This window comes from Salvelinus sp. IW2-2015, linkage group LG16 (genome assembly GCF_002910315.2).
Source record: "Salvelinus sp. IW2-2015 linkage group LG16, ASM291031v2, whole genome shotgun sequence".
Taxonomy (NCBI): Eukaryota; Metazoa; Chordata; class Actinopteri; order Salmoniformes; family Salmonidae; genus Salvelinus; species Salvelinus sp. IW2-2015.
In genome coordinates, this window is record NC_036856.1 from 9,379,182 (window position 1) to 9,402,163 (window position 22,982).

The 22,982-nt window shown below is 43.9% G+C and overlaps 1 protein-coding gene across 4 annotated transcripts in view; it reads right to left on the bottom strand.

The window, feature by feature from the left end:
- Positions 1-22,982, bottom strand: part of LOC111975883 (homer protein homolog 3-like) — a 47,471-nt gene that overhangs the window by 8,187 nt on the left and 16,302 nt on the right. For all 4 annotated transcript variants that reach the window (XM_070447505.1, XM_070447506.1, XM_024004553.2 and 1 more), the window contains 5 exons: positions 22,219-22,375; positions 21,474-21,605; positions 21,261-21,368; positions 10,916-11,052; positions 9,308-9,464 (listed from right to left, as the gene is read on the bottom strand). In XM_070447505.1, the coding sequence (XP_070303606.1) occupies positions 9,308-9,464; positions 10,916-11,052; positions 21,261-21,368; positions 21,474-21,605; positions 22,219-22,375 (691 nt within the window). The remainder of the gene's footprint in view (positions 1-9,307; positions 9,465-10,915; positions 11,053-21,260; positions 21,369-21,473; positions 21,606-22,218; positions 22,376-22,982) is intronic.

The following is a 22,982-nucleotide window of genomic DNA, read 5'->3' on the forward strand; positions in this document are numbered from 1 at the left end:
GCCGATTCGAGAGCGGTAGTCAAAGGGTGAGTCTACAGTATATTGATTTGGTGGGAGGAGGAAATTCTTCCTGGGAGGGAGGATGATGAATAGGGTCCTACGGGTGGTAGAGTACACCCCATAGACATGCAAAACTGTGAGAGGTAGAACTAAAGGCAAAATGAGAACAACAGAAATTAGAGTTTGAGCACAAGGAAAGACAAGATGGGTGTGCAGCCAAACAACAAGAACATGAACATGCAGCCAGATAACAAGAACATGAACATGCCATTCAACAGAGATATATAGATCTGGAAACACTCGATCCAGTCAGGCTGATCCAGCACCCTCAACAGAGTTTGGTCTTGGACGGAACAGCCTGCTTGTACACATCACTGACAATCTGAAATGGTCCACCCACACACACAGTGTGGTGAAAAAGGCAACCTCAGCAGGCTGAAGAAATTAGTCTTGGCACCTAAGACCCTCACAAACTTTTACAGATGCACAATTGAGAGCATCCTGTCGGGCTGTATCACCGCCTGGTATGGCAACTGCACCGCCCACAACCGCAGGGCTCTCCAGAGGGTAGTGGCCCAACACATCACCGGGGGCACACTGCCTGCCCTCCCCAACACATACAGCACCAGATGTCACAGGAAGGCCAAAAAGCTCATCAAGGACAACAACCCCGCGAGCCACGGCCTGTTCACCCCGCTATCATCCAGAAGGCAAGGTCAGTACAGGTGCAGCAAAGCTGGGACCAAYACTTAAAAACATCTATCTCAAAGCCATCAGACAGTTAAATAGCCATCACTAGCCGGCTACCACCCGGCTACTCAACCCTGCAACTTAGAGGCTGTTGCCCTATGTACATAGATATTTGGTCACTTCCCCTCCAAAGTGTTCTTGTGGGAAAAGCCTAGAAAGAGTACACTGCTTTATCTCTTGATCAGAGTTCAGATTATTACACTGTTAAAGCTGCTGTCCTTCAGGTTTATGAGTTGGTCCCAGAGGCATACAGACAACAGTTCTGTAAATTACAAAAGACAGAATAACAAAGGCATGTTGAGTTCGCAAGGGAACAAGCATGTCTTTTTGATCGGTGGTGTGGTTCTCAAGAGGTCAAGGACTTGAGGATTTAAAGACTCATACTTAGAGCAGTTTAAGAATTGCCTTCACGAAAGGGTTACCTACATTTATGAGCATAAGGATCTCACTCGAGAAAGCTGCAGTTTTTGCAGATGTGTTTGTGTTGACACATAAAACTACCTTCATTAACAAAGCACCCAGTAGTTATCTCTAAGCAAAAAGCAATCTAGAAGTCACCTCCTACTGCAAGGTTTCATTAAATTTCTACAGTGCCCAAAGATAAAGATCGGCAGATATGAAAAAGCAGTTATCATAAAGGCCATGAGAAAGGACACATTGTCTCTCAGTGTCCGAAGTTGAAACAGAAAAATTTGAGAAAAAGCAGTTCTCTTGTGGGAGCACTCCAGCCGATTAAGTCTCTGGTATCTCCTAAACAAGAGTTGGATCAGATGTGTATGAACCCTTTGTTTCAGACAGGTTTGTGTCTCTGCAGAGTGGCGATGCTGTTAAGCACCCAGTGAAAATACTGCGAGACACTGTGGCAGCCCAGTACTTCATTTGGGAGAGTATTTTGCCTTTGACACTTCAACAACTGATTACAGTGTGTTAGTACAAGGCGTGGAGATGGGTTGCATCGAAGTTCCTCTGTATAATGTTGAACTCGAGTCTGACCTTATTTCTGGTTCTGTTGTCATTGGAGTGAGGCTTAGCCTACCGGTGAAGGAGGTCTCATTAATTTTTGGGAAATGTAGAGTCAAACAAAGGCAAAACACGCTCCAAAATGAAGGACTGGGCTGCCCCAGCGTCTCGCAGTATCATCACGATTATCCTGATCCTGATTTAGGCAAACCTCCTGAGTTAACCTCTCCTTTGAAAACCCCAGAGGTGAGCAAGTTTATAGGACCGCTGAAGGAAGAGATGGTTCTTACACTTCGATGTCTAGGAAGCAGCTGATTGCTTAACAGACAGAGTAAAGATGTTTCACTCTCCCCTCTTTTTGCTGAGATACATCCAGAGGAGTTTGATTAAGTTTGTGTGGGTTACTTTGACAGAGATGGTGTTCTAATGAGGAAATGGCATTCTCGCGCCACTTCTGGGCAGGACAAATGGCCCAGTGCAACTCAAATTGTCCTTCCAGTTGCACTTGGACAAGAGATACTGAGGTTGGCTCATGAAAACTAACAGGTCTGTGAGAGACGGAATTCTTACTGGTTGGTAGGTGATCAAATACTTATGTCATGCAATAAAATGCAAATMAATTACTTAAAAATCATACAATGTGATTTTCTGGATTTTAGATTCCGTCTCTCACAGTTGAAGTGTACCTATGATAAAAATTACAGACCTCTACATGCTTTGTAAGTAGGAAAACCTGCAAAATCGGCAGTGTATCAAATACTTGTTCTCTCCACTGTATATCTATCTGTTGATATCACATACATTATCAAGCTCTTTGAAATCCAGTTTCAACTGTTCAGAGCTGCCCTTCATAATGTCATTAAAGACCACATGGACTACGATTGAGTTGATATCCATGTCCTGGCGTAGTACATTCGGGAGCAGCTTAGTAATGTCATTTACTCGAGCTCCGGGATAGGACATTGTTCCTGGTGCAAAAACAGTCACATTTCTTATCATGGAGCTGCCCAAAATCATGGCTGGCGAGAAGGACGATGAAATCCACCAACTCCTACTCTTCACAGGATGGCGCAGATCTGCGACAGATGGAGAAGCCCCGCTCGATCCAGAGCAGGGACGGAAGGTTGCCGACGTCAACTTTGAAATCGTAGGGGAAGGAGTAGGAGTAGGCACAGCGGCCGCAGAAACACTGGTATCCCCAGCAACGAAGGTGCAGGAAGATCAGGCTCCAGGGCAGCGAAACTATTCGTTGTTTGTATCCGCTCCGGGCCTCTCGTTGGGAGTGAAGACTGCTTTGCGGGAGGCCGCTGTCTTGGTCTTCCACGGCTCGTGACATGTGACAATCATTGTTTCCGATGCTCCTCTTGCTGTGCTCCTTTGACTCCGCTGTGCTCCTTCGACTCCGCCAGTAGGATAACGACAAACAACAAGACGGAGATGCATCCAATATGCGCAATTGCCGCCCAGCCACGGCGTAGAAAAGGTAAACATTCCACACTGCGTTTTCCCCAGTTTCTTACATAGACTGGCGACCTGCGTGATCAAGGAAGCCACCTCAAGCCAATAATCCTCAGCAAGCAAACAATTGCCGCATTGGAACTGAGTGATTCAGATTGTCCCGAAACAAAGCATAGTAGATACAGCTCCTACAACGCTGGAACGGTTCATTTACTTCTCCAGACAAAGAGGGGCTCCATTTGAAAACTCTGGGACTAACTTTGTTAGCTTAATGGCTAACGTTAGCAGCTTAGCGGCTCTTTCAAGTAGACTTTAACCTGTCATTTAAGCAGGAATCCCGGAACAAGAAATAGCGGTCCTAGCTGTTTAAAGCTAACCTCGTCACGAAACCCATGCAAAAACAAGATTGGTATTTATGTTTAACAAAGATTGGTTATGTTTTACTTAAAATAACAAACTGAGTGTTTCCAGCCTATTTGTGTTGGTCCTTTGCCCAAAGCAATGAGTGATAATCAGTTTCTCTTGACCATCATGTGCGCTGCTATTTGTTTCCTTGAAACAGATATTACAGGAATTTCCCCTTGAAATCAGACATGTCCGTGGTAAGAACAACTTGGTTGCTGATTGTCTTTCAAGGGTGGGCAGTCAATTTATTATGACTGCACGTTTTTCCATATTGGAGATGAGTTTTGTTTTGGTTGTGCTCCTTTCAAGGGGATGAGAGTTATAGAAACGTACGTCTTGTCCTTCCCTGTTTCTTAAAACGTGAGAGTTTTAGGCAACTACAGAAAGAAAAAGAAAATATATAAAAAAAGATTGTAAAAGTAATATCTATCTTTATATATATATATATATATTAATATTAATCACGTGGGGAGAACAAGTATTTGATACACTGCCGATTTTGCAGGTTTTCCTACTTAACGCATGTAGAGGTCTGTAATTTTTATCATAGGTCACTTCAACTGTGAGAGACGGAATCTAAACAAAATCCAGAAAATCACATTGTATGATTTTTAAGTAATTAATTTGCATTTTATTGCATGACATAGTATTTGATCACCTACCAACCAGTAAGAATTCCGCTCTCACAGACCTGTTCGTTTTTCTTTAAGAAGCCCTGCTGTTCTCCACTCATTACCTGTATTAACTGCACCTTTTTGAACTCGTTACCTGTATAAAAGACACCTGTCCACACACTCAATCAAACAAACTCCAACCTCTCCACAATGGCCAAGACGAGAGAGCTGTGTAAGGACATCAGGAAAAAATTGTAGGCCTGCACAAGGCTGGGATGGGCTACAGGACAATAGCCAAGCAGCTTGGTGAGAAGGCAACAACTGTTGGCGCAATTATTAGAAAATGGAAGAAGTTCAAGATGACGGTCAATCACCCTCGGTCTGGGCTCCATGCAAGATCTCACCTCGTGGGCATCAATGATCATTAGGAAGGTGAGGGATCAGCCCAGAACTACACAGCAGGACCTGGTCAATGACCTGAAGAGAGCTGGGACCACAGCCTCAAAGAAAACATTGTAACACACTACGCCGTCATGGATTAAAATCCTGCAGCGCACGCAAGGTCACCCTGCTCAAGCCAGCGCATGTCCAGGCCCGTCTGAAGTTTGCCAATGACCATCTGGATGATCCAGAGGAGGAATGGGAGAAGGTCATGTGGTCTGATGAGACAAAAATAGAGCTTTTTGGTCTAAACTCCACTCGCCGTGTTTGGAGGAAGAAGAAGGATGAGTACAACCTAAAGAACCATCCCAACCGTGAAGCATGGAGGTGGAAACATCATTCTTTGGGGATGCTTTTCTGCAAAGGGACAGGATGACTGCACACGTATTGAGGGGAGGTGGATGGGCCATGTATCGCGAGATCTTGGCCAACAACCTCCTTCCTCAGTAAGAGCATTGAAGATGGTCGTGGCTGGGTCTTCCAGCATGACAACGACCTGAAACCACACGCCAGGGCAACTAAGGAGTGGCTCCGTAAGAAGCATCTCAAGGTCCTGGAGTGGCCTAGCCAGTCTCCAGACTGAACCCAATAGAAAATCTTTGGAGGGAGCTGAAAGTCCGTATTGCCCAGCGACAGCCCCGAAACCTGAAGGATCTGGAGAAGGTCTGTATGGAGGAGTGGGCCAAAATCCCTGCTGCAGTGTGTGCACCTGGTCAAGAACTACAGGAAACGTATGATCTCTGTAATTGCAAACAAGGGATTCTTGTACCAAATATTAAGTTCTGCTTTTCTGATGTATCAAATACTTATGTCATGCAATAAAATACTAATTAATTACTTAAAAATCATACAATGTGATTTTTGGGATTTTTGTTTTAGATTCCGTCTCTCACAGTTGAAGTGTACCTATGATAAAAATACAGACCTCTACATGCTTTGTAAGTAGGAAAATCGGCAAAATCGGCAGTGTATCAAATACTTGTTCTCCCCACTGTATATACAGTTGAAGTAGGAAGTTTACATACACTTAGGTTGGAGTCATTAAAACTTGTTTTTCAACCGCTCCACAAATTTCTTGTTAACAAACTATAGTTTTGGCAAGTCACTTAGGACAAAGCACTAGGCTAAACTTCTGATAGGCTAATTGACATCATTTGAGTCAATTGGAGGTGTACCTCGATGTATTTCAAGGCCTACCTTCAAACTTGGGGCCTCTTTGCTTGACATCTTGGGAAAATWAAAAATAAATCAGCCAAGACCTCAGAAAAAGAATTGTAGACCTCCACAAGTCTGGTTCATCCTTGGGAGCAATTTCCAAACACCTGAAGGTACCACGTTCATCTGTACAAACAATAGTACGTAAGTATAAACACCATGGGACCACGCAGTTGTCATACTGCTCAGGYAGAAGACGCGTTCGGTCTCCTAGAGATGAACGTACTTTGGTGCGAAAAGTGCAAATCAATCCCAGAACAACAGCAAAGGAGTGAGGATGTGAGGATGCTGGAGGAAACAGGTACAAATGTATCTATATCCACAGTAAAACAAGTCCTATATCGACATAACCTGAAAGGCTGCTCAGCAAGGAAGTAGCCACTGCTCCAAAACCGCCATAAAAAAGCCAAACTACGGTTTGCAACTGCACATGCGGACAAAGATTGTACTTTTTGGAGAAATGTCCTCTGGTCTGATGAAAGAAAAATAGAACTGTTTGGCCATAATGAACATCTTATGTTTGGAGGAAAAAGGGAGAGGCTTGCAAGCCGAAGACCACCATCCCAACCGTGAAGCACGGGGGTGGCAGCATCATGTTGTGGGGGTGCTTTGCTGCAGGAGGGACTGGTGCACTTCACAAAATAGATGGCATCATGAGGAGGGAAAATTATGTGGATATATTGAAGCAACATCTCAAGACACTTGCTTAGGCCAAGGCTTTGGTTTTTCCATGTACAGTATATTTTGAGGTTGGACATTAGCACGTGGGGCGCACAGATTGGCGTCACCTCGTTAGACTATATGTTTTACACCTGTGCTAGTTTGTCATCTTGTTTGTGTGAAGGTGTTTCACCTGGGCTGGCCAGTAGTGGCAGCTCGCCTCCCGAGTGGCGCAGCGGTCTAAAGCGCTGCATTGCAGTGCTAGAGGTGTCACTACAGACCCGGGTTCGATACCGGGCTGTATCCCAACCGGCCGTGATCGGGAGTCCCATAGGGCGGCGCACAGTTGGCCCAGCGTCATCCGGGTTAGGGGAGGGTTTGGCCGGGGGTTTTTACTTGGCTCATTGCGCTCTAGCGACTCCTTGTGGCGGGCCAGGCGCCTGCAGGCTGACCTCAGTTGTCAGTTTAATGGTGTTTCCGCCAACACATTTGTGCGGCTGGCTTCCGGTTTAAGCGGTTGGGTGTTAAGAACCGCAGAACTAAAAACAAACAAAATATAACTATTGTAAAATAGATTGTGTCTGTAAAATATATATAGTATGTATAATCTGGAAGTAGAAGCCTAAGTGTTATTGTTTATTAGTTAACTCCAATTAGGGGAGGGGTGGTAGGGTTTGTGGGAAATAATAAAGGAAAATATATAAAACAATAAATTAATTGGTTGTTGTCAGTGACCCTTCTTGGTTTTCTTGCTGGGGAACATAATGCAATGACAGTGGATGGTTAAATATCATCTCATCTCGGCGGTCAGCTATGAAGTGTTAAAGAACCACAATAACGCAGAATACCATGGAGACCAGGTAGCCTAGTGGTTAGAGCATTGGGGCCAGTAACCGAAAGGTTGCTGGATTGAATCCCCAAGCTGACAAGGTAAAAATCTGTCATTCTGCCCCTGAGGCAAGGCAGTTAACCCACTGTTCCCCAGGCGCGGAAGACGTGGATGTCGATTATGGCAGCCCCCCCCACCTCTGATTCAGAGGGGTTGGGTTAAATGCGGAAGACATTTCAGTTATACAACTGACTAGGTATCCCCTTTCCTTTTATTAATTGCCGGAGGGATTTAGTCAGATTTATTTGACCTACTTTTACAAATAAATTGTGACTCATAGTTTTGAATTCCACATATGCTCATGTGGGGAGTGACAGTGATTAAAAGAGAGAAACTATTTATCCCTTGAAATCACCTTGAAATCAAAACTTTTTTTTTACTTTTCGCCAATTATCTTCACTTTAACACCAGACAGGAACATGGTGAGAATTGTATAACAAAACAGACTTGTTTATTGAAAACTGAAGTTTGCATGGGTTTGTGCTCAGCCTTCGCAATTACCATCTCTCCCTTTATATCTCCTCCGCATCTTCAGAGTGAATTTCAAAGTGGCCCTTTAAGATTCCATGTCATGCCATCCAGCGGCGCTTGAGAAAGCTGCTCTAAGGGTATCTAGCATTCCGATAGGACCCAACCCCATCCTGTCAAATCCATGTGACAGCAAGTCCCCGGGGGGATGATGGTACTGCTTGCTCACAACAGCCCTTTCACACCACCGTTGACAACATGGACAACAGTATTACTGATGAGACCTGAAGCCAATCTAACCTCAACATACAAGTACATGAAAATAGTCCTTTCTGAAATTCTCATTTCATCTCTAAAACAGTTATCAAATTGCCTTGCAGGAAAATGAATAGGAGCCCAAGTCGAATACATTATGGTGAAATTAGCTGAAAAGAGCTTGTATGAACAATGTTAGCATTTTGAGAAAACCAACAAATGGGATTTTAAAACAGTGTGCACTCTACTATCCCTTGGTATAGTTTGTATTTAAAAAGGACTTCCTCGCTTCGCTCCTACCGCATCTCAGCTACTGTCTACAGAAGTGCAAGGCAAGACATGAGAGAGTAGGCTGGGAACCAGAGCATCTCTGCAGTGTCAGAGATACCCCCGAAAATAAACCGCCCCCTTCAGTAAAGCGTGTCTACCGCTTGGAGAGCCTGGAGAGGAAAGGGCTTACTTTGAATGGTGGCTTGGTAGAAAATCCTAGCCAATGTCTTGCCTGCTCTCCCTCTGGGTGATTTGTCACTTCCTCCCTAACTAGGGCAGGGGGAAATAGGGTGTTCTGTCCTCAAACTGCTTTTCCGCTCCGCCAAGCCCTGGAGACATGGTCTACTTCCAACCACCTGGTTGACGTTGTTGCAGAAGTGGATAACCTTAGCTTATTTTCGGACTGAGATGGATGTTGWTCCCCTCAGTGCCTGAAGCTAAAATAGGACTGTTGACAGCCAATTTCTTCCAGAAGATGTTCCGGTGGTACTTTAATCTGTCACATGAAAGAACCTCATTAAGCTTGACCAAGGACACATCTCTTTTTCCAATTAAGTTCAAGTTAAGCAAAACACATTTCTCCCTCTGATTATCGAGGCACGTCAACAGTGATACATAGAAAATGTTATCAAACCGGTGGTACCTGCAGCACTGAATGTGCAGCATTTACCAAATGTCAGCACGGTCCTTTGACATAACCCAGGTGTAACTACCATGTGACCACTGATCTTCAGTAGATCTTCATATGCTGTTGCTTTGAGAATGGTCTCTCTCATGGGCACGATCCCACTTTGACCACCAAAGTGGCAAAGTCTAAGGGTTACCCCCTGTTTAAACCTAATAATCTGCTATTATGGATCCAGACCAGTTAAGTGGGATGCAAGCAACTGGAATAGCAGTGGTCTGTCACCATAGCTCTTACCTGATCTCGGAGCCTCCCAGTCTCCTCCTGATACTCAGCCAGCTGTTTCTTCCACTCCTCCACGCCAGTGTTAGCCTCGTGAAGCGCCGCCACTAGCTTAGCGTTGCTATCCTGCAGGGTGAACAGCTCTGCCTCCAGGTTAATCTCACATATGGACCTGGAGGGAAAAACCAAATCAGAAGATAAGTGCACCATGATTAGACTAACCAGAGGTGATAGTCAGGTGCAAAGTACTGCTCACTGAGTGATATACAGTACAGCTATTAAGGGGTTTTAGAATCCCTGTCATGCCAGAATGTGGGACCATTAGAGTCATTATATTGAATGAACAAGAGCTTTCAAATAATTTGAGGGAGATGGGAAAATTACACCAGTCTTCTAAGACCAGCATCTTCTAAAGTACTGAGGCCTCAGGCAAAAAACAGCCTCCATGCCGTTTCTAACTGTCTGCCAACTACCAACCAACTCACCATAGCAACAGGCACAAAAAAAAACATACAACCCTCGTTACATGCAAGAAAAGAACAAGGAGGGGTTGTCAGAGAACATTTGAAAATTGTATTTTGTGTGCATGGGTGGGATGGAAGGCAGACTGGTGTCTGAATGGCTCTGTTGTAGATCCTCATTAATGACCATGTTTTAACTACACATGACTCAGCCTCATACAGGTCAGTGGCCACCTGTCATTGGGCTCAACCTCCCACTCACAACAACCTCCACAATAGGAGAAACCATACCGCCTAGAGCCATGTCTCGATTTTGCTAGTACATTTCCACAGCTAAAACACGTCCCATACACTCTATATAGGAGTTATTATCTAATGGTTTGCTTTAAGCACTAATCTGCTTTCCTCTCGCCACGCACTCTCCTCCCTAACGTAGTGGTGAGTTAAATCGTGTGCGACAGTCTCCGGGTCACATCATCCTATTAAGTGAGCTCAGCGTCCGTGTGGCGTTCCATTCACTTAGGCACCATATATCCCATGTTCTAAAAAGGCTTCACCTCTGCCATTGTGATCACATTTATGCTTTCGCACCACAAGCCCACTGAACCTTTATCATCATTTGGCACGTTAGCGCAAACTCTGCCCCAGAAATCAGATGACGGGGAACACACACTATGCCTGGCGACACGTGATAGCTGCTCAGTGACTCACTAGGTAACCCAACAGTTGCATGACAACACCAGATAGTGGGAGACAATAGGCTACATTTACATTTTACATTTAAAATGTCACACTATGCTACCACAATTAAAATAAAATGTCACAATCTGGTGCGAGCTAATTTGAAAGGTTATTTGAAGACACCAATGTGACTTCACACCAATGGGGTGGCACATTATTAGCATTTGGAGAAAAATAGTGTGCACTGTATGCTTTACATTTTATACATGGTCTACAGTATTTTAATTTAACCTTCATTTAACCAGGAAGTCACACTGAGGTCAGAATACCTCTTTCCCAAGGGAGACCTAGCCACTGTAAACAATGACCATGGTGGCACAATGGAAGTCGACTTTTTTGGATCTCATTGTGTAACTACAAGATGTGTGTTTTGCGAACTGCAGTGTGCAGGGGGGGGGGGGGGGCTGTTCCATAACATTACCCTTCAGACAGCATCTTCTTAATGCGCTCCTTCTCCGACGTCAGCTGCTCCATGTCGGCGCTCTTGCTGCGGAACAGCTTGTCCTCGGGTCCGTTGACAGTCAGCAGCGGCGGCGAGTGGCGGTCCTCTGATAAGTCCTGGGGGACCACAGGGACATGATTAGTGACAGGACGGATATCATGGAAATGAGTTACCCGGACACCCCCAATGCTACTGTATGTCCAACTCTTCCATCGCTGTCGGAGCTCAATGAAGCTGACCACAACTACTCTACATTATGAAGGGAAGGGGTGGCCAACCAGTCTCCTGCAGAGCTACTGGGTATGCAGGTTTTTGCTCAAGCCCTGCTCTAACACACCTGATTCTACTAATTAGCTGCTCAGTAAGACTTTGATATGCTTAAATTAGGTGTGTTACAGCATAAGGTGTTCCAAAAGCCAGCATACTCCAGTGGCTCTCCAGGAGATGAGTTGGCCAAATCTGACATAGGCCTGTTAACTCTATGAAGGCCTAAGGATTGGTTTAGACAAACCAGGGCTCACTTCAATACGTTTTTAATACAAATGTGAGCTCTTGGTTAAAAATCGTGGATGAATAAGTGATGTGTCCATCTCATGTGTCTTTCTGAACTAACAGACCACACATAGGGATCTCTCTCTGATATCTCTGTCTGTATCGGAGTTTGGTGTGCTTGTTACGGGAATTAAAGGGATACTTCGGTATTTTGGCAATGAGGCCTTTTATCAACTTCCCTAGTCAGATGAACTCGTGGATACCATTTTTATGTTTGTGTGCAGTTTGAAGGAAGTTGCTATCTAGCGCAATTGCTAACTAACATTAGTGCAATGACTGGAAGTCTATGGGTATATATGTTAGCATGGTAGCAGATGCCCATAGACTTCATCATTGCGCTAATGCTAGTTTGCATTGGCTCGCGAAACTACCTCTAACTTCCTTCAGTCTCCTTCAGAGACATACAAATGGTATCCACGAGTTCATCCGACTCAAGGGAAGTAGATAAAACACAAAGTATCCCTTTAAGAAAACATGAACGCTGAAAATAAGGACTGAGCATATCCTACAGTGTTCCCATTAAATTAGAATAACTTGTTTTGATCTGAAAAGGGAGCGGAATGACTATTCATTTCACACGGCATATTTCTATTTGTCATAGCTATTCCCCTGCCAGTTAGAGCATTGACATTCAGGGGCTGTACAATGAGACAGAAACAGGGCAGCTCAGCATTTGTGATGTGAGTAGATATTTATTGTTCCAGGGACATTCAAACTGTTTTTTTTATTCTGTATTAGTATTGTACCGTTTCTGTTACCTGACAAAGATAAATGGTTGAAACATTAGCCCTCGTTAGTACAATAAAATGACAGGAAGAAGATGACAAGCTGTCGCTATACATTCAGACACCTCATCCAAAAACAGGTTGCCAAAAGTAATTAGGTCATTTATCAACCACCATACTGATGTAGGATCTTAATTTGAGCCACTTTGCTAAATAATCCTACAGCAACAGGAAATGTGAATTATTATGGGGCTTATAATTATTGGACATTTTTGTAGGGGTTGATACGTTTTCCATAAGGGAAAATCAAGTCTGACATTTCAAAGTGAAAATTACAAACTTCAGAAGCCTTGCAGGAAATTCTCCTGCAACAGGGTGATCAAATGAAGATCCCACATCTGTATCCGCGACACAGGTTCAAAGTTGAACAAGCAACCATGGGGAGCCACACAGCTGCTAAACGCATTACTTTGTAGAGCATGAAGCAGCATATGGCTCTTTCCTTTTAAAATGACTTAAATTCTAAGGAACATTGCCCGAGTTGCAATGCTTCCTTTCATTTGTATGCCAGTGGATACTGAAAGACAATTCTCTGTATTGTACAGTGCATTCGGAAAGTATTCAGACCCATTGACTTTTAGCACATTTTGTTAAGTTACAGCCTTATTATAAAACGGATTAGATAAATGTGTTCCCTCAATCTACACACAATACCCTATAATGACAAAGTGAAAACCGTGTTTTATACGTTTTTGAAAATGTATTTAAAATAAAAAACAGAAATGCCTTATTTACATAAGTATTCAGACCCTTTGCTATGAGACTCGAAATTGAGTTCAGGCACATCCTGTTTCCATTGATCATCCTTGAGCTGTTTCTACAACTTGATTGTCCACTTGTGGTAAATTCAATTGATTGGACATGATTTGGAAAGGCCTGTCTATTTAAGGTCCCACAGTTGACAGTGTATGTCAGAGCAAAAACCAAGCCACGAGGTCGAAGGGATTGTCCGTAGAGCTCCGAGACAGGATTGTGTCGAGGCACAGATCTGTGGAAGGGTACCAAATAATGTCTGCAGCATTGAAGGTCCCCAAAAACACAGTGGCCTCCATTTTTCTTAAATGGAAGAAGTTTGGAACCACCAAGACTCTCCCTAGAGCTGGCCGCCCGGCCAAACTGAGCACAGAGTTCCTCTGTGGAGATGGGAGAACCTTCCAGAAGCACTCCACCAAACAGGCCTTTATGGTAGATTGGCCAGAAGGAAGCCACTCCTCAGTAAAAGGCACGACAGCCCGCTTGGAGTTCGCCAAAAGTTACCTAAAGGACTCTCAGACCATGAAAAACAAGATTCTCTAGTCTAATGAAACCAAGATTGAACTATTTGGCCTGAATGCCATGTGTCACGTTTGGAGGAAACCTGGCACCATCCCTACGGTGAAGCATGGTGGTGGCAGCGTCATGCTGTTGGAATGTTTTTCAGCTGCAGGGACTGGGTGACTAGTCAGGATCAAGGGAAAGATGAACAGAGCAAAGTACAGAGAGATCCTTGGTGAAAACCTACTCCAGAGTGCTTAGGACCTCAGACTGGTGTGAAGATTCACCTTCCACAGGACAGTGACCCTATGCACAGAGCCAAGACAATGCAGGAGTGGCTTTGGGACAAGTCTCTGAATGTCATCGAGTGGCCAAGCCAGAGCCCGGACTTGAACCCGATCGAACGAAAATAGCTGCGCAGCGACGCTCCCCATCCAACCTGACAGATCTTGAGAGGATCTGCAGAGAAGAATGGGAGACACTCCCCAAATACAGGTGTGCCAGGCTCGAGGTGTCATACCCAAGAAGACTTGAGGCTGTAATCACTGCCAAAGGTGCTTCAACAAAGTACTGAGTAAAGGGTCTGAATACTTATGTAATTGTGATATATATATATATATATGTTTTTTTWAAATAAATTAGCAAAAAATTATAAAAACCTGTTTTTGCTTTGTCATTATGGGGTTGCGGGGGAAAAGCAATTTTTTTTTTTTATATATATATTTTTTTACCCCCTTTTTCTCCCCAATTTCGTAGTATCCAATTGTTAGTAGTTACTGTCTTGTCTCATCGCTACAACTCCCGTACGAGCTCGGGAGAGGCGAAGGTTGAGAGCCATGCGTCCTCCGAAACACAACCCAACCAAGCCGCACTGCTTCTTAACACAGCGCGCATCCAACCCAGAAGCCAGCCGCACCAATGTGTCGGAGGAAACACCGTACACCTAGCGACCTGGTCAGTGTGCACTGCGCCCGGCCCGCCACAGGAGTCGCTATTGCGCGATGAGACAAGGATATCCCTGCCGGCCTAACCCGTACGACGCTAGGCCAATTGTGCGTCGCCCCATGGACCTCCCGGTCGCGGTCGGCTGCGACAGAGCCTGGGCCCGAACCCAGAGTCTCTGGTGGCACAGCTAGCACTGCGATGCAGTGCGTTAGACCACTGCGTCATCCGGGAGGCCCCGGGAAAAAGCAATTTAATCAATTTTAGAATAACGTAACAAAATGTGGAGGCTTGTTAGCCTTTTTTCATTTCGGTCACGTAAGCCATTTTACTTATTTGCTATAGCCAGGCCAAATAATTAGAGGAATAACTGTTTGTGATTAGGAAACTTATGAGAACCATACAAACGTTAGCACACAACGTCCAGGGGGTGAGCAGGCTCTACCACTACGGGGCAGTTTAGTTGATGCAAAGTAAGACATTCTCGTGTTCCAATTGTTTGTTTTAGTTGCGTGAATCATTCCTGTTCACACAGAGGTGAAGTGCGGAATAATTGAAGGAATGAATCCGAGCCTCACGCTTATCACCTGTGGAAGGCGGGGCTTCCAGTGAGGCCCGGATTTCATTGGCCTTGTCAGGAGTGATTGTAGATCCTTCAACCGAAGTCGTGAGAGTTCGACACCCCATAGTATGTTGTACCAAAGTTGACTGACTGAAAGGGAACTAAACTTGAGCTCGACAAGCGCCGAGTGCATCCGTGAGGCATTACACCCCTGCACTCAGAAAATCTTGTATTATTAATTCGTCTCAGAGTCAGCCTGTGTGTATTCCCCCAAGGAAGTTGTTTCTACGACCTAGCTACTCCCTCACTATACTTAAAAAACGTGGATAAAAAATGCACAGTGCCAGCATTCAAACAGAGCTAGCGCTAGCTAGGTCCAAAAGTGAAGAGCAAGAAATCAAAGCTAAGACAACTCCACACACCAAAGTCAATGGCTAGGGACCACAGTTCTCTACATTATTCATAATGTGGATCATGTTTAAGTAATAATGGATTACAAATTTCCAACAGTTTCCCCTCATCGTTGACTAGTGCATTCCAATTGGAGCAAGTGCAAACATACAACAGTACTACATCCTAATGAGTGGAATAGCTCATTAGGGTTGTAGTTCAAATGATCATATCTCAAGTGGAATCTTTTCCCTTAAAATGTACAGACAGATTGTATTTGATCATGGGATGATATGCTTTTTTTCCTGTTTCCCGCTCTCCAAATCTACCCTCATCATACTGTTACTGCATTATTGAGAACAATGGCTCATGGAAACACTAGGGGTTCTTCTAGGAACTCCCAAGTCCCATTGAAAATGCATCATGAAGTAGGGCATCTGGGATGTGATGGGGAGAATGACTTTGGAATAACGTGCAGGGAGTGCGCTCTCTGTGCCAGTCGGCAGCAGAGAGAAAAGAGGTGTAATAGACATGACACTAACCTGAGAGAGCTGTGAGATGAGCAAGCAGATGGTGCATCAGTGGCAGCGAGGCAGAGGGCACCCACGTGGGGGGAAAAGAGAATGAGTGAGAAGAGAGAGATAAGTGTGTTTTCATGAACAGAGCTTAAAAAAAAGAGCAATAATCAGCAATATTTCAGTGTCATACTGTCTGGTCCAGTGCACACCATTTTATGCAAAAAAAATAAAACAAGATAAAACAATAGTCGCTGGTTATGCTTTATTTCAGTCAGCTATTCCCTTCATATTTTGTAATTACCTTGTATAATGATAATTACATGCTAATTTCCTTTTGGATTCTGTGAAATTTGGTTCTAGGTAATTACTAATTGTGTAGAATTAAGTACCCATTGTTACAACAATTTCTCTAGGAAAATATCATATGTAGTAGGGCTATAGAATAAAGCTCTACTGAGTTTCATGACCATAAAAGGAAGAGGATGAGATGATTAAAAACTATACATTTTAATTTCAAACAGCTATAAAATATTAAACCAAAGTTATAACCCTGTGCCACCGCAAACCAAGTACATCACCACTGTTGACTTATTTATCGGAGTCTTTGTCAAACCTATTTCCCTTGCTTTATACCTTTCCTTTACACTTGGTTTCCTTGAGACCCTGAACCAGCGTTATTAATTAATAAGCCCTTGCATCAGAGGCATATTTCGGTACATGCCGGCTCTCTTTGTGGGTTCTTAACGGTGAGGTCATATTAAATATAGACAACCCTCGTACTCGAGCGCAACCATCTGCCCTTTTCATATGGCTGCCATCATGTATAGCCCCGGTTCACAGGGAAGTTCCTAGCTCCTGTCATGAATGACCATGATGCGCCTACAGCACGACTGACGCCTGAATGCAGACTTCACATCTCAGGGGACTAACGTGGCCTCCTGATCTCCTCTCCGTCATCTGCTCTGACAAAATATGTGAAAGAAGAAGTGGACAGGTGAAAGCTAATTCCCAATAGACATCAAGCATATTGCTTTCACCTATCAGATACGAAGCCGAGGATGAAAGTAATATACTTTAGACTGTTGAGATGCACCCTAACGACATAGCTCTGCATCAGTGGGAGTGTACTGCTGCCTTGGAGGCAGTGAAAGAAGTGGGTGTACCCATGCTATTTGTCAGTGGCCAGGGCTTGTAAGGTTTGGAGTGTGGGTGAATTAATACAATGGGAGAGGAACCAAAACCTGGAGCATCAACAACGCTTCTTTTGTAGCTGTCCCTCCAGCTACAGAATAAAGTCACTAATAAGCTTTACAACACTAAAATGCAGGACCTCCAGACAAAGCTTTTACAGTTATATCATAGACGTGACAACACATCTGCCATAACCATAATGACTGAAGTCAATTACAATAATTATTTCATGAAGTGGTGTCATATTAGGACCGCCGTGTGTATGCTAAATGTCAGCATATATTTCATACATGAAACTGCACCACTTGTGTTTAATTCACAGAACACAAATCGATACGTTTGACTTATCTTATCTACAAGTCAAGCAGAAAGCCAAAGCCAGACTGTGTGTGTGTGTGTGTGTGTGTGTGTGTGTGGTGTGTGGTGTGTGGTGTGGTGTGTGTGTGTGTCTGAAAGTACAGGGATGAGTGCACTCTAGATGGAGGAGAGGAATGAGTCAGTGAACTGTACAAAGAAATGCGCTGTGCTCCAGCCAGTTTCCTAGGTGACCCCATTGCAATTACATTATACATTCCCACAGTAGCCAAAGGAATGTTTCCGCCTGGTGTCAACGGGCACGGGGGCATAGTTTGTGGAACTAATGTGATAAAACAGAGTGAAATCAGATCACATCAAAATAAGCCCAGCTGTAAGATGTGCCTTGTAAAACATGACTCGAGAATATCACAAACCAGGAAAGCTATGAAGAAGAATGTACCGTTGTTTCTGCTGTATTGTTGGAGTTATGTCACATTTATGAATACCCAAACAATGACTTCCCGGGGTATCTACTCTATACTGCCCATTGTTCATAGTCGTGCATAATAGGAATTCATGCCAGGAGAATGCCGCCTAACGCCTGTTTATCCAATATGCTAAACAGCGAGGCTATTGTACAGTTACACAAAGGCTCTGGTTGGCTGTAGACAGTATGGAAAACTGCTTCCCCCGTGACTAGCGCTATTCTGAAAAAAACATGTTTGCCTTATACTGTTGGCAGCTACTCATGTTCAATGGCTTCTTGTTAGTGGTTTGCAGCACACACACAGCTCTCATTCAATGCATGTTGGTACAAAAACAAATAACCAAAATGGCCCTAGCACTTATCAAGCAATGGATTCCAATTACTTTGCTGAAATAGCCATTCAAATGAATTGGCCGAGCCATCGATTCAGGTTGGCTCTGTAACAACGAGCTGTATAACAATGTGATTTCCAAACGCAATTAGTTTGTATTTACATAGTTTGTGCGGTGTATAAATTGTGTCTCCCGCCCACATTGGCTCAAGCTGTCATTATTTATACAGCAAATCCTTCAAACGTAACCCAGTGATTATATATCCCATATTAATTCCCAAGAAACAAACAACCATAATGCCTTTCAGCACACAACATGGTACAAGAGAATCTTTGGAGGAATAGCCATGGGAAGTAGTTTGGGGTGGGGGTGTTCCGTTTTTTTAGCAGACAGGAGGGATGCAGAAAGAAATGATTGCCCGCACTGAAGACGTCTATATCAGTCCACTAATACAGGACTAGCCCAGTGCACCACTTTTGTGAAAATGTTTTTACAAAAATGTATTTGAGTGTTTACCAGCTTTTGTAATTGATAATTATCTGTACAAAAACGTTAATCTGATAATACTTATGGAATATAAAAATACTTGCTTGATATAGCTTATGTTTTCTAGTTTCTTAAAAGACTTATTTCTATGTGAAAACTGAAATGGTATATTCATTCCTTTTCCTTTTTAGTAGATGCTCTTATTCAGAGCAACTTACAGTAGTGAGTGCATAAATTCACATACTTTTTCGTACTGGTCCCCCGTGGGAATCAAACCCACAACCCTAGCATTGCAATCACCATGATCTACCAACAACCACATCACCACAAACTAGCTGATGTCTCAATGTACTCAATTACTGTATTGTGCATTGTTTTTCTTCATGGTGAGGGAAAGTCTACAGGTACAAACCTAGATGACCAGCCTATTTACAACACAGTAATGTACATTTACATGAAGTGGTTTGTAAGGACGGTAAATTAATACCGCACAAAAATGGGTTGTTTTCCATGTTATTTGATCAAGAAAATATACAAATTTGATGTGGATGTTTTGTGTCTTTGCCCATTACTTTGCACCTTTTTTTGTATTTTTGTATTTTMTTTTGTATTTAACACCCATTTTCATGATATCCAATTGTGATCTTGTCTCATCGCTGCAACTCCCCAACGGTCTTGGGAGAAGAAAAGGTCTAGTCATGCGTTCTTCGAAACATGACCCGCCAAACCGCACTTCTTAACACCCGCCCGTTTAACCCGGAAGCCAGCTGCACACAGTTCAACTTGACGACCGAAGTCAGCCTGCAGGCGCCCGACCCGCCACAAGGAGTCGCTAGAATGCGATGAGCCAAGTAAAGCCCCTATCCCGGATGACGCTGGGCCAATTGTGCACCGTCCTACGGGACTCCAGGTCGTGGCCACTTGTGACACAGCCTGGGATCGAACCCGGGTCTGTAGTGATGCCTCAAGCACTGCGCCACTCGGGGAGGCCCCAACTTTGCACCTTCTGATGTAAATGTTTGAACAGTGAAAAAAAGTATATATTAACAAAAATAAAGAATAAATTGAAAAAAATATTGTTTAACAAATTTAGTGCACTGGGTATTGAAAGTTTCTAAAAGTGCAGTCGCAAAAACCATCAAGCGCTATAATGAAACTGGCTCTCATGAGGACCGCCACAGGAAAGGAAGACCCAGGGTTACCTCTGCTGCGGAGGATAAGTTAATTAGAGTTACCAGCCTCAGATATTGCAGCCCAAATAAATACTTAACAGAGTTCAAGAAACAGACATCTCAACATCAACTGTTCAGAGGAGACCGCGTGAAATCAGGCCTTCATGGTCGAATTACTGCAAAGAAACCACTACTAAAGGACACCAATAAGAAGAAGAGACTGGCTTGGGCCAAGAAAGACGAGCAATGGACATTAGACCGGTGGAAATCTGTCCTTTGATCTGGAGTCCAAATTTGAGATTTTTGGTTCCAACCACCATGTCTTTGTGAGACAGAGTAGGTGAACGGATGATCTCCGCATGTGTGGTTCCCACCATGAAGCATGGAGGAGGAGGTGTGATGGTGCTTTGCTGGTGACACTGTCTGTGATTTATTTAGAATTCAAGGCACACTTAACCAGCATGGCTACCACAGCATTATGCAGCGATACGCCATCCCATCTGGTATGCGCTTAGTGGGACTATAATTTGTTTTTCAACAGGAGAATGACCCAAAACACACCTCCAGGCTGTGGAAGGGCTATTTGACCAAGGAGAGAGATGGAGTGCCTTATCAGATGACCTGGCCTCCACAATGTCCCGACTTCAACCAAATTGAGATGGTTTGGGATGAGTTGCACTGCAGAGTGAAGGAAAAGCAGCCAACAAGTGCTCAGCATATGTAGGAACTCCTTCAAGACAGTTGGAAAAGCATTCCAGGTGAAGCTGGTTGAGAAAATGCCAAGAATGTGCAAAGCTGTCATCAAGGCAAAGGGTGGCTACTTTGAAGAACCTCAAATCTAACATATTTTGATTTGTTTAACACTTTTTTGGTTACTACATGATTCCATGTGTTATTTCATAGTTTTGATGTCTTCACTATTATTTATCGATGCAGAAAATAGTAAAAAAATAGAATAATATTTTGTATGTATGTATGTGTTATATATCACACACACACACACACACACACACACACACACACACACACACACACACACACACACACACACACACACACACACACACACACACACACACACACACACACACACACACACACACACACACACCAACACACAACACAACAACACACACACACACGACACACATACGGTCCTGAGGGTAGCACTGCTAAGCCATGTGCTTATCTGTCATATACACACACGATCCTGAGGGTAGCACTGCTAAGCCATGTGCTTATCTGTCATATACACACACGATCCTGAGGGTAGCACTGCTAAGCCATGTGCTTATCTGTCATGCCTCAGCAGTTAACTTATGGGGCTAATCGAACAGCTGCAATTCCAGGCCTCACCTGTGGGGCGGCGATATTCAGCGCGGGGTTGGTCAGTTCAAATTTCTCCTGTGATTTCTCCCTTGCAAGACGTGCTGCTTCTTTCACTTCCTTGAACTGGTCTGAAAACTACGGAAGAAAAAGTTACATGTAAGTATCAGAGTAATTAGTCAACCAGTGTCCATTAGAAATGTGTTTCTTCTGAATTTGAGACAGTCTATAGTGGTGACTAACATGCTGAAGCTGTAGCTCGGTGGCAAAGCCCAGGCCATACACGGTGTTGGCGCGGCTGTCAGCCCACTGGCCAAACTTCTGGGACGTTTTGGTGAAGGTCATGTTGGGGGTGATGGTGCTGTTGATGATGGCCTGTGATGGATGGCAGAGGCCGTGGAATAAATCAAGCGCTTATTTCTAATCAACAAAGCAACAAAGGAAAACTTCACACATCACTGCTTGATTCTGCCACCTTGCCTGGGGCCTACTGATAATACATTCACAGAGAAAAACAACATTACCAACACATCAGACAAAGGCATTATTGTACAAAATGTACTAAATTGCAGACGTGTCTAAAGTTCACCATTTCCCTTTTTAATCCATCAACCCATTCAGTGAGTGAGAGCATTAACATTCTCATTGAGTAAGGACATCCACTCACTCTAGTACTGACAAAAACCTAAGCAAAATAATAATATGTCTGCTGACTARCTTTGAAGCACCCTTTGTAGGACAAGTATAGGGAGGCAGGACTAGAAAATGTTACATGCTCATTAGTCAAGAGCAGGCCAGGTCCCCTATAATGTGTGTTGGGAAGCAGCCAGGGGTACATCTAACTACCCTCTACCAGACATGACACAGCAGGTCCTTACTAATGGTGTTACTCAAAGGGGACTCTGCTGTTCAATCATACTGCATCAAAGGCAATCTGGACAATGAGGACCATGTTGGTAAGAGAGAGCCAGCGGGGTTCACATCTCACCTTGGTGCCCCCCACACTGATGATGCGGTACACACTCCGATTGGCATCGTAGAAGAAGGAGACGGTGACGGCATGCTTGCTGGCAGGAAGCCAGTTCCTCTTGGTGGCCGGGTCTATCTGGAAGACGTGCGCTCTGGCACTGAAGATGGGTTGTTCCCTTCAGGGGAGAAACACACAAGGTTATTTAGCAATGCAGCCCTGTCACTCACTGCCATTCTCTTCTAAGACAAGGAGGTGAAATGGAGGACGTATGCATGTTACTTTTACATGATTCCATTGCTGCCACTCAAGCTGTGGGAGGGGAGCCCCTTTTTGAGATTCACACTCGGATTCATTTTGAGCGCTGGAAATGGCTCCCTTTCAAATGAGCCACCACAACGCATTAACAACTTAAAGGCCAAACAAACAAAATAGTTCTGAAAAGAAAATGTTCTGCAGAGGCACATATTGCTCAGACATTCCCATCTTTTAAATGGATGGCATTTCATTATTTCTATAGCCTGTGGGTATTGTTGTGGGTTTAGGTTAGGAATGACCTAATGTAGCAGGCATAAAATAAATGCCTGAAGCTAGATCTTCTACCTACTGGTAAATAACTACCGGGGGCAGGTTCTCTACTGCACTGTTCAACCAATCCAGTAAATGTGGAGGAGTTAAGATGGAGTGTCGCCTTGTTTACGTCCAAAAGCGGAAGTTGCACCACAGGCTCACTTTTCTTTTCCTTTGAAAACCTGGAACATCTGGTTGTTGGGTACTCGACAGAG